Source organism: Macrobrachium nipponense, chromosome 12 (genome assembly GCF_015104395.2).
Source record: "Macrobrachium nipponense isolate FS-2020 chromosome 12, ASM1510439v2, whole genome shotgun sequence".
In the NCBI taxonomy this organism is placed as follows: Eukaryota; Metazoa; Arthropoda; class Malacostraca; order Decapoda; family Palaemonidae; genus Macrobrachium; species Macrobrachium nipponense.
Genome location: NC_087205.1, coordinates 1,928,145 through 1,940,873, shown reverse-complemented (window position 1 = coordinate 1,940,873; position 12,729 = coordinate 1,928,145). Strand labels below are relative to the sequence as shown.

General features: G+C 38.6%; 1 protein-coding gene across 1 annotated transcript in view; it reads left to right on the top strand.

The window, feature by feature from the left end:
* Nucleotides 1-12,729, top strand: part of LOC135225096 (serine-rich adhesin for platelets-like) — a 168,896-nt gene that overhangs the window by 132,964 nt on the left and 23,203 nt on the right. Inside the window, 3 exon segments of the mRNA XM_064264353.1 lie at nucleotides 5,431-5,520; nucleotides 10,798-10,872; nucleotides 12,036-12,095. Coding sequence (XP_064120423.1) covers nucleotides 5,431-5,520; nucleotides 10,798-10,872; nucleotides 12,036-12,095 — 225 coding nt within the window.

The following is a 12,729-nucleotide window of genomic DNA, read 5'->3' as shown; positions in this document are numbered from 1 at the left end:
TAAGCTTGGGGTTGTTGTTGGGAATCTTCTAAGGTAATAAAAACTGACTCCTTGTCGTCTAGCCAAGCCGGATTGGAATCTTGAATATTGTAATGTTTTACAAAGATATTATCAAATAATTATCACTTATTATTATTACATGATTATATCCACTTGGCTTGTTTTAATATTTTTTTTTATTGTGAAGAGAGAGAGAGAGAGAGAGAGAGAGAGAGAGAGAGAGAGAGAGAGAGAGAGAGAGAGAGAGAGAGAGAACTTTAGGTGTAAGTAAACCAACGCAGTTTTAAGCTCCGCAACAAATCTTCCTTGTTCTGCCTACCGGTCAAAAATGTACAGAAGACACATCCAGAAAAGAAAAAAACATACAAACGAACAGCTATCATACCCTCACATCCTCATCCTTAGGTCAACACCAGAACCTGAAATGAAGCCCAATTAGCTAGTCTGTAACCAATCAGCCTTCAATGTATTCCTAGTTGGTCTAGCTACAATTACTCTCGGAGGTAGTCTTGCACGAGACCACCCACACAAAGCCGTGTACAATAAGGATTGATCCGAGGTTTTTGTTCCGCTTAAATACAGGATTGGTAATGCCCCCATTCGAGACCAGCAAATTAAAAACAAACTTAATTTGCATCGCAGCAAAATCTCTGCAAATGACTCTTAATCCTACGGGGATTTGGCGAGTATGATGATGCAGAGGTTAGACGTTAAGATTGCAGCCGAAAAGTTGGACCTCCAGAGTTTATGCTCTCTCTCTCTCTCTCTCTCTCTCTCTCTCTCTCTCTCTCTCTCTCTCTCTCTCTCACAACACACACACGCACACACACACATTTAAGAGAGAGGTAGAAACTATATATATTGTAAGAAAAAGCCGTTCTAAATGCGACCGCTAGCGGTGTATCTAAGAACAAGTGGCCCTTACAATTGTATTATAATTGGCGATACTTTCCTTGTTTTTAAGTTGCCTGACCACTTCAAAGGAAAGGTGGGCAGGGAGGATGGGGGTGGGGTGAGATCGGTCTATAATTACGGGGGGGATGGGTAGGTGGTGAGGAAGATGTTCTACAAGTGGTCATCTTTTACGATCTTATCTCGCATGTGTGTGCTCATTGGATTGTTGCCTAGCACCTGCTAAAGAGAGGCGCTGCTACTGTGGCTATTTTTTTTCTTTGTTTTGTTCAAGCACGGGGTTGCTCATTCACGTATATTTTATGTGTATGCTTTCTTTACTTCTTGAGACTTACTGTGATTCTTGGCGCGTAATCAGTCTCCTAAGATCTCTTGCAAGTTTCTTAAGCATTGATATTTGGGATGAGGTTGCTTGTCTAAAATTTTTCTATTATATCGCGCGTGTGTGTGTGTGTGTGCGCGCGCTTGTGCATTTATGTATAATGTTGTTATTTGATGTATAATATCAAATGACCAAAAAACTAGTAGTTGCAATAAAACAATAACGCATAGACAATGGTAGCGCTAATTATGAGAGGCCCCAAAAAATTAGTATGTCTGTGTCTGCACTAATTGTGGAGATGTCATAGGAAACCAAAATTGTACCCTTGCTAATCATAGTGTTGGAGTCTGATACCATGGACAGCTGTTGAAGGCAGCTAGACTCTCCCGAGAAGCCTTTGAACACCATAATTCCTCCTTTTTTTCATACTTAACGGCCCGTTAACCACCTTACCCTTGACGGTAGGTGACACAACGGGTATTATGCGAAGTGGGAGATTCCTATCTTGAGTTATGGGGGCTCATCAATCGCTGTTTAGTGTCTCGTTTCGTTATTTTTGGTTCTACGGAGGGTAACGTACAGAATCTGCTTTGATTTTGATTTATATAGGTTTGTTAAGCATTATGCCAAGCACTGGGGCAACCAAGGCCATTCAGCGCCGAAACGGAAATTGACAGTAAAAGGTTTGAAAGCTGTAACAGGAAGAAAACCTCGCAGTTCCACTATGAAACAATTGTTAGGAGAGGGTGGACAGTAAGATAGAATAAAGAGAATATGAACGGAGGTACAGTTAAAGGAATGAAAGTAGTTGCACAAGGGGTCGAAGGGACGCTGCAAAGAACCTTAAGTAATGTCTACATTGCACCGAATGAGGTGCACTGACGGCACTACCTCCCTACAGGGTTCACGTCCAAAAGTTGCATTTGTTCTGAATAAACTATAGTGCAGAACAGGGTTTGATTTGGCTAATGGATTTTGCAGATTTTACCCGGCCACTGCAACTGCAGAGCTGCAAAGCTACAAAGAAGGGAATTAATTTGACTAATGGACTATAACTCACTGATTATTTTCTTCATTCTTATATAGAACCTTTTAGTTTTGTTAAAAAACTAAGTTGTTTGTCTAGCAGCAAAATAAGCAAAATATGACATATGGCATAACTAATCAGACATAAACTGTGACAGCCCTCCTTATTATATAAATCTTTTGACATGGACAAATTGCTTCGACTGACTGATATCTAGCCCCTCATTTGAAGTGCTGTTAAAAATTACGAATAAACTCATCAGGTAAAATCCATTAACCTCACCTCAGTCATTATTACCCTCCTGTGAACAGAAAGATGGGAACAGCTCTGGTCACAATCGAGAAAGGTACTGAGAATTTACCGTCTAATGGCGGGATATAGCACTGCCTCATTAACCCTTCCCATTTGGCTTCCATGCGCGTCATAATGGGCAATGTAATTACAGGGTAGGCTGAGAAATAGTTTAGTATTCTTTGCCTGTTAAACGCTAATAAGATTTAAGCCTTCAAACTCTTCCCCTTCCCTTGGGCTTCCCTTGAGATAGTGGGGGAACTGGATGGTGGGGAGCCGGTGTAGGGGGAGAGCGAGAAGAGATTTTATCTTTTCATTGGCTGTCCTGGAGGGGCTGGGGCTGCGGGGGGGGGGGGGTTGTTGATTGTTACCTAGTAGTAATCAGTAACTGTTTCTTAGCATGGTAAGAAACAGTCATTGACGAAAACATTAAAAATACACAATGTTCTATTGAACATTTAAGTGTAAGAAAATAGATTACATTGTTTTTTCCTATTATAACAGGTATTTTGAGCAAATATTAATCGGCGTAATTCAACAAAAGCTTAAGAGTGGTTAAGAACATTATTGAGACAGAACGAGTTATTCCGTCATAAATGGGCATTATTGAAGTAAAGGTAATATTTTGCTTTAGGAAATGAACAATTCCCCAAACCCCCTCTCTCTCTCTCTCCTCTCACCGTGATGTCGTCAGCCGCGCTCACTCTCCTCATCTCCTCTCTCTCTCTCTCTCTCTCTCTCCTTCAACCGCGGCATGACAGTGTGAGAGAAACACACAAAGACAGACAGAGTGGAGTTAATTCTTCAACAAGAGTTCCTAAGAAATCAACATGAAGTCACTGACTCGTCTTAAAGAAAAAAAAATCGTTGATCACTGTCTTATTGTTGTTCTTTTGTTTGGCTTCGATTCGTAATCTCATGATCGCCTCGGGGAGAACCAATCAGGAATTTTCTCCCCCACCCCAGTTCGTCGTCTCCTTTCTTCGGATCACTTTGGTTTAGGCTCACTGACTCGTGAGACTTCGTTTCCGAGAAATTCTAAAGGAAAAATCTTCCATTCCTTCATGGATGGAGAGAGAGACAGGTGTTTTATCATTTTCGTTGTTACTTATATCCTCCTACAACTCAGAAACAATGATATTGTATCTTCAGTTATGTCCAAACTCATTAAGAACAGTTCAACGAATTGCAAGGTTAAGGTTGGCATCGAACAGTGTTTGCAAGTATGGAAGATGGCTACTCGCCTTCCAATTTGAAAAACAACATTCAGTAGGTCTATACTTTTCTTTTTGGCCTCTCATCTCCCCAACCCCTCACCCCCTTCGCCATAATACATCCTCCAGAGTCACGCATGGTTTCACCCACAATGCCCTCTGATAGGGTGTTGCCCGAGAGCCTTCCAAGATAACTCCATTTAACCCCACTTCTAAACGTCTAGGGTTTTCTGTGGGTATGGAGCTGCCTGGAGGCCTAATTGCTAGTGCTCCCTGTGCTTTCAAATGCCCTACGTTATTTAGGCTGACACAAAGTACCCTCCGGAGGCAGTTTGCAGGAAAGCCGACCGTGTTAGGGGTGTGTATATGGCCATTCGTGTCTTTCCGTGTTACTTTCTTACTCTTTTTACCCTTCAGGCAAACCCGTTCATCATAATCTGTAGTCACTTGCGATTCCTTTTACTAAATGTGCCATTCTCCAGCTAAGTACATAACTATAACCTTCAGCAACATACCCTGCCACTTCTTCTCTCTCTCTCTCTCTCTCTCTCTCTCTCTCTCTCTCTCTCTCTCTCTCTCTCTCTCTCTCTCTCTCTCTCTTTCTCCGCCTGTGCGTGTGTGTCTGCGTGAATGTTGCTTCTTATCTAAAAGAAAATCTATAAAAGGAAATACCTGGCAACAGACCACAAGTCTCATGTATGAGCATAAGGAAAGGTTGGAACATGCTAGATGATTAGTCGATTCTAAAGAGTATATGAAAAATTATATCTTCAACGAGACTGTTGGTTTTCTCTTGCTGAAAGAACAAAAAGGTTCTTTATCAGATAACCGATCCGCGGGATATTTTTTTAAACAAGCTGTTGTTCCAGAGGCTGCATAAAGAAGAGGTAGTCGAGATGACAGAAGGGAAGGTTGCTGTTCCAGATTCGGTGGGGGAATGGAATTGTTTCAGAGAATAGTTGAAAGGAGGTATTCCAGACAGGAATGCGATGGCTATTGTTCCAAAGCCGTCAAGGAATTATTCCTGGGATGGAAAACTGCTCCAGGTATAACCTTAGGAAGGAAATTTAAGTGTGTTCCAGAAATTGTAGAGACAAGTAAAACGTTCTAGAAATTATAGGGAGAAAAAGTGTTATTCTAAGAGCATCGGTCCCTTTTGATACTCTTACGTTACGAACAAAGCGGAATTATAAAATCATATATACCAGGGGTTTTGAGATTTAGGATTCTGTATGAAAGATAATTAAGAATTGTATACGAAAATGCTCGAACTCTGTTTTAAGGAAATTCCATTATCATCATTATCATTATCACTATTGTTATTGTTTGTCGATTTCTATAAACAAGCCTAAATCCAATTAATTTACTATTAATCTCCCACCGAAAAGAATACCGATATGAAAAAAACTCGTAACTTAAGATATGAGTACAGCAATTTCCAAACAGAATTTGCAACTGATAAATAAATAAACATTTGGTTGCGAGAAAAATAAGTGTAAATGAGTAACCAAAATTGTGAATTAATCACCGAATAAATGTAGTCAGTGACAGTATTTATGATTCTTAACGTTTTATTTATTATATATGTATTTATTTACTTATTTATTTATTTATTATTTATTTATTTGTTATTTATTTATTTAATTTTTTTATTTATTTTACAGAGAGCACAAAGTACGGGATGGGGGACAAAACAGTTCTCCAGGCGGTGCTGCTGCTGCTGCTCACCTGTGTGGCCACCAATGTACATTCAGGTAAGTCATTCACACCAAGTATATATAATTAATATATATATATATATATATATATATATATATATATATATATATATATATATGATATATATATTAATATTATATATATCTATATATATATATATATATTATATAATATTTATATATTATATATATATTATATTATATATAGATATATATATATATATATATATATATATAGTATATATATATATATAATATATTCAGACACACAGATTAAAACAATGGCACAGATTTCTTCTGGACACATTTCAACATCCAACGAAAAAGCAGGAAAGCACTGGCGTTTCAGTATTAGTGTATTTATATTTCTCCCTCTCCCCCTCATTATCCAGACTATGCGCAAATCAAACAGGTCTTGGTTAGGTAAATATTGACCCAAATGCTGTGTGGGAGTTTATGCGTGTTCGTGTATTCATGAGAGAGAGAGAGAGAGAGAGAGAGAGAGAGAGAGAGAGAGAGAGAGAGAGAGGAAAGGACTGAATTACAGTAAGAGAAGCAAATGAAAAAATTGATAAAACGAAGCAGGATGATCAAGTTAGAGAGAGAGAGAGAGAGAGAGAAGAAAAGGATTGAATTAGAGAGAGAAACAAATTAAAAAACTGATAAAACGAAGCAGTTGAGAGAGAGAGAGAGAGAGAGAGAGAGAGAGAGAGATTAATTACAGAAAGAGAAGCAAATTAAGGAACTTTATCTGATAAAACGAAGTAGGATGATCGAGAGAGAGAGAGAGAGAAAGAAATTTAGCTGCACAATTAAAACAAAGCGACGATTAAGAAGAAAATGGACGAGCAAAGAAGATCAAAAGCTCGGTATTCCGCGCGTTAACTTCCCGTTACCTCTCGGTACAAAGAACTCTGTTATCTTTTAACATAATCTTGTCCTTTGAATGTAAAATCAGTTTTCTATCATTTCACTCTTTTTTCTTCTTTTTTTTTTTTCTTTTGCGTGATAATTTCGCTTTCTTGACTTTCATTAATTTCGTTTTCGTTTTTTTTTTTTCTGTGTGCTCTGGTTCAGGTTTAAACTTTCTTTGGATTTATATTTCGCATATCGTATGTTATTGAAGGAAATTCTCTCTCTCTCTCTCTCTCTCTCTTCTACACCTCTCCGTTACCTTTTCCCACATCTGGTAATTACACGATGACCTTTGAACTTTGAACTTGTATACCCAACTTGTTTCCTGATTCGAGGTCCTCACTTCTCTCTCAAGTACGGTCACCTCTCCAATATCTAGACAGAAGCAGTTCTTTTAATTAAACGTCGTTGCCTGAATATTCTGGTATTTACGAAACGAGTCTAGGAATAAGACACCGAAAACATTCAGTTTACTCTCTCTCTCTCTCTCTCTCTCTCTCTCTCGAGCGCATATGTTTATACAGTCTTTACCAAAATTGCCAAGCAAGTCAATTACAGCAGTTATGCTGAAAATGAATCACTTTGGTCTTTAATCGTTACACAAAATCATGTAGTTTTTATCAAGTGAAAAGAAAATCAAACTATTTTCCCAGCACCCAGATGTTCAGAGGCATAAAAACTGTTCAAAGCTAAAGGCTCTTTACACGTAATCACCTCACTGTCAATTTCAGACTTCAGGAAGAAAAAAAAAAAAAAAAAAAAAAAAAAAAAAAAAAAACAAAAAAAAAAAAAAAAAAAAAAAAAAAAAAAAGAGGTTAAGCGATAATTTCAGCACCTTGTACGCACGACCACTTTACTGTTTATTCGTTTTCGTTCACTCGTTCAGATGCAATTCGCCCGTTTTGTGGTTTTTCCGAGTCGGGTCCGCTGATCAAATACGTGACGTCAAGAATACAAGTAAATATTCAGACGTTCCTGCTTACACCTTTTCTCAGGATGAGAGAGAGAGAGAGAGAGAGAGATTCTATGGCTCGAAACGAATAAAGAACACACACACACACACACACACAGATTCTATGGCTCGAAACGAATAAAGAACACACACAGAGAGAGAGAGAGAGAGAGAGAGAGAGAGAGAGAGAGAGAGAGAATGAGTTTCCGTCTAGCTACTTCTTAACATTTAAGACTAGTTTGCACCTGTAAAATAGGCAGGTGTGGTCAATGAACTCGACGGGTTAATCGGCCCAGGGGCTTAATAGGAATGTCCTCTCTGTCTTCAACTGTTTACCGCAAAACCTATCAGTGACACGCAATACCCTCTCGCTGCCCAAGTCACAGTTACTACTCCTGCTGACATTTCCTGGCTATCTTTGGTTGAATCTGTTGGAAATGCAAGGGAAATGACAGCCATCAAATCATGTATGTCTGTATGTCTGTATGTATGTATGTGTGTATGTATGTTTATAATACACGAATTTTCTATCACATCACCGTGACTTTTATATAATCATTGAGCTACAAATGTCGATCATTCTCCATCGAGGATATTCCCAAAGCAGCGTGGATTGGATATTAAACGACGTGTACGCTTAATGATTTTATATATATATATATATATATATATATATATATATATATACTATATATATATATATATATATATATATAGATATATATATATATATATATATATATATATATAAATATATCATATATATATATATATATATATATGTGTGTGTATGTATGTATGTTTGTATGAATTGTAAAATCATATCATTAGAAAATCAATATTTTACTATAATGGGCGTAATGTCTGTCCGTCCGTCTGTCATTCAATCATGGCCAGACGGCTGGTCCAATGGGCATGAAACTTGGCAGGGTTATAGTGGGGGCCCCTAAGATGGTTTATATTGGGGTTTCATCCTACCCGCCCAACCCCCGCCCCTTAATTTGCTAGTCTAAATAAACTCTCAAACACGGAAGAGCAAACCGTATGACTATAGAAAGGGCCATGATATCGAAGGAAGAAGAGGCCGCTCTTTTTCCTTTCTTTTTATTGTCTGAGGGCTATTTACCCGTGCCCACACGCACGCACCCAGAGCGACCGCATAATGACCGCAGCTCAGGTGCAACAGGCCGTTGCCCTCTAGCTGAGGTTACCGAAAGGTCAGTGGCAAGGACGTTGAGCTCGAACGTATCTTTCATTACGCTCCTCAAGTTCACACTCTTTGCAGTTCTCTCTCTCTCTCTCTCTCTCTCTCTTTGTCACGAAGGTTTACTGTTATTTATCTTTCCATTGTTTTGTTTTTTGCGCGCGCTCTCTCTCTCTCTCTCTCTCTCTCTCCGTCACTCACGTGCACAAAAAAAAAAAAGACAGTCTTTCTCTGATTGTCTGGGAAGGAATGTCCATTAAGTTATCATTATCGCATTATATACGCGCTCCAGTGCAGACAAATAGCCATTCCCCTGTCCGGGCTACAGATGGGTTTGTCATGAAAGCATACCATTGGGCACCTGAACATTCAGTTGATCGCGTTGTATAGCAGTCTTATTTTACGAGGTTCAACAGTTTCGTGTCAGCAGGTTCGGTGATTTCGTAGTTTCTCACGGGCCTTCAACTCCCCCTTTTTTTTTTTAAGAGTTTGGTAGTGAATCGTTGCTACAATTCATTATGCATTAAGGTTACTTGTTGACTTGAAAGTTGTAAAACAAGTCTACAAAATAGAAAAAAAAATCTTGAGATATTAAATTCAATACACCTAACATCATCAAAACCATCGACAGCAATGAACTGCAAAATTGTTCGCTGACATCAGATAATAGCAACTAACCACTGTTTACTTTGGCGCGTCATCAACCTCAAAACAAAATCTGATTCTCCTCCGGCAAAACAGATCCTTGACGTCCCTCGCTCACGCTATAACTAAATTGCCAGCCACTTTGTTCGAGCACAACAAGCCAATTCAGAAGGTAACGAAGTCACCAGACAAAGTATATTTGGTTCTGGTCACGTTCGAAAGATTCTCTATAATGAGGGAGGGGTGACAAGGGATGGGAAGGGTATTACGCATGAAAGGAGAGTTCCTTCTCCTTCCTGCAGTTGATGAAGTATCTGTCGACTTTGAGCAGCTGGCCATCGAGGGGCCCCGGGAAATCCTAAGTCTGCGAGACCAAAGGGCATCGGGTGAAGAGTGAAAATAGTCCTGGTGGCGATTACGGCAAACAAAGTGTCATCCTCCGCTCTCATCACCATCCCCTAAATGACAAGAAACTGAAAGCTTTGTCCAATCAGCCCCTAAATGACTAGAAACTGAGAGCTTTGTCCAATCAGCCCCTAAATGACAAGAAACTGAGAGCTTTGTCCAATCAGCCCTTAAATGACTAGAAACTGAGAGCTTTGTCCAATCAGCCCCTAAATGACAAGTAACTGAAAGCTTTGTCCAATCAGCCCCTAAATGACAAGAAACTGAAAGCTTTGTCCAATCAGCCCCTAAATGACAAGAAACTGAAAGCTTTGTCCAATCAGCCCCTAAATGACAAGCAACTGAAAGCCCTGTCCAATCGGTGATGGCCTAACTAATCGATCGTCTTCCCTTGAAACTACTGCCACCATCTTTTTTGAATAACTGATCGACTAGAAATTACCTGCAGAAGACGCTACTGTAGTCTTTCGTATCACTAACTCCCCGAGGAGCTGTTTCAGAAAAAAGTAATTAAACCCTAAGTAAAAAAAGGAAAAAAATTGAAGAGAGTTTCGTGGAAGAGCAAACGTGATGTAGAGGGATTTTTTATAGCATTCTTCCAAGAAAGCCTCAAAAGACCCAGGAACAAAATGAAAAGTCTAGTATGGTTTGTCTCCACACTTTTAAATTTGAAGGAAAATGCATCGTTAGCTGCATGTGATATATAGCACATGACTGGTTAATCATTTAAGAAATACTGAATTTTATATCACTTGCTAATTTCAAATCCCCATACTTAATCTTTCACTGGGGCCCACTGCTATCCAATAATTACTGCACATTAAGGTTTTCTTTCAAAACCACACAACTATATTATTTTAATATAGACTTTTAGAATCGCCATACATTTATTCACAAGAAAAAACTCACGGCATCAAGTTGCTTAAATTGTAACTACTTTTAATGCAGTTTGGATGAAAATTATTTTCTAATATCAAAGAAGAGGGTCATTCTAATGCTGTTATGAGTTATTTTTCTAATCACCACGTACAAAAAACAACAGAGCTATTCATTAGGCAAATTACTGGCGCATGAAGGAGGAAGTTAATATTATTAATGTAATAACTTTCTTAACATGCTAAAGGAATTATGTCAAACCTAACTTAGGAATTTCAGAGGATCAAGGCTAAAGTTTCGCTTTGTCTCATTTCAGCTCCATTCAGCGTAGATGACTTCCTTCAGCAAAAACAGACCGACCTCTCCACGCTGTTCCACTCAACGAAAGGAGGTAAGGCATTCAGTAAGGATGGAAAAAAAAAAAAAAACATTATTTCAATAAAATTCCTTAAGATATTTCTTTATGGTGGTTTGCAGTCATATCGTCTGACCCTTCAGCATTTCCTGTCCAATTTTGTTGTTAGGAACCAAATTTTATTCTAATGAGGTGGTAGTCTCTTCATACGTAATTATAAGGATTCATTTAGAAATGCAAAACTGTGCAATCAGTCATTCCTTGCACTAAGCATCTCCAAACTGGGTTAATCAAGAATTTAAAAAAATCTCAAAATATATGTACATTCTATCATGGTAATAAATGGTTCAAAAGAAAGTTGCTTCGTAAAAATGTTCAAAAATACTACCAGTAGTGACACTTTGAAGAGTGTGAGGAAGTAGATCGCCAGAAGGGAAGAGTTATAAAAACAAAATCACTCTCGTTGTGGGGGGAAGAGGGGTGGGGGGGGTTGGGTTGATGTGACGAGTTGGGGTAGGGTGGGATGGGGTTAAGGGGCAGCGGAAGGTACTCAATGGGCATATTCCGTAATCCATCTGAGAGAGTGACTTTCATGTTTTGGGTTGGTTTGAATGTTACCTGAGATTAGAGTCACGGTATCCCGCTCCCGTTATAGCCATTGTTGATGTCTTTTTTTCTTCTTCTTTTTCTTCTTCTTCTTCTTCTTCTTCTTCCTCCTTCACCACTCTCCCTCCCAATCTTCCCTTCGCCCGCTCTTTTATTCTATAATATTCCCTATTATTACAGCTTCCTAATCTTAAACGTCTTTTTTCTCCTATTCTCTTTACGAGACATCATTATCCCCGTATTTATTAGCACTGAAATGACAGGTTTCCTTTGGTTACAAGCATTTAAGGCACTGTGATGGGGATTTTAGCAAGAGAGAGAAAAAGTAAGACTGACTTTTTGCTATAGTCATTTCTTAAAACACATGGAAAACAGGTTTTTGCACTCGTCATCACTGCGGAGTTGGGATTACATTCTGCTTCGACAGAACCTGACATTTTCATGGCTTGGACAACAGTGAACTCTATTTACTTATGTACCGATTTCCACTTCAAGTCCAATAAGATTAAATTTTATGTCGGAAATTATGTTTATTTCTTAGTATTACAAATATACTCGTGTTAACTTTCGTCCTTTCCTCTTTTTCCTTCCAGACGTGATTGGACCGCTGTTTAAACAAGATATGCCACATAACTGGGATTCGTCCGATGGAGGTAAGTAAAAAGATTTTCTTTTCGTTCATAATTCAATTTTTTCACTGTTCATGATTACACTGAACTCCATGAACTTGTGCAAACATACACGCACAAACAAGGCATGCCATAAACATAAATACATTTAAAGAATGATCATAAAGGATTGGCCTTTCAAGTTATCTGCTCTTTCCAGCTTGAGAGTTGAACAATTTTAAAATCTTTGCCAACCTCGTCTCTAATAACTATGATTTTTTATTGCCGATTCATGAATGTAATCTTGTAGCGTCGTGGTCAGAGCACAAGTACACGCATACTCACATGCAACCGGTATTTCTGTATTCCATGATCCAACTAAATTCAGTTTTGTCGTTAATTATTCATCTGATGCGTTGTACTTATATTACTTTATAAAAAAATATAAAAAAATAAAAACAGAAAAAAATCTAATCATCGAGTTGCTCGGGCGATAAAGACTTTCGATTAGATCAAAGATTTAGGTCAAAACGTACCCATTTGCAACAAATACAAGATTGGTTCCAGAACTTCCAGAAATCCAACGGATGCTTTCAAGCTACTGCGTGACCAAGGCCCATTAGGGCCATAATGACAGGACTTGTTTAGGCGTAGTCACTGTGGTTGGCGCCCGTGCATC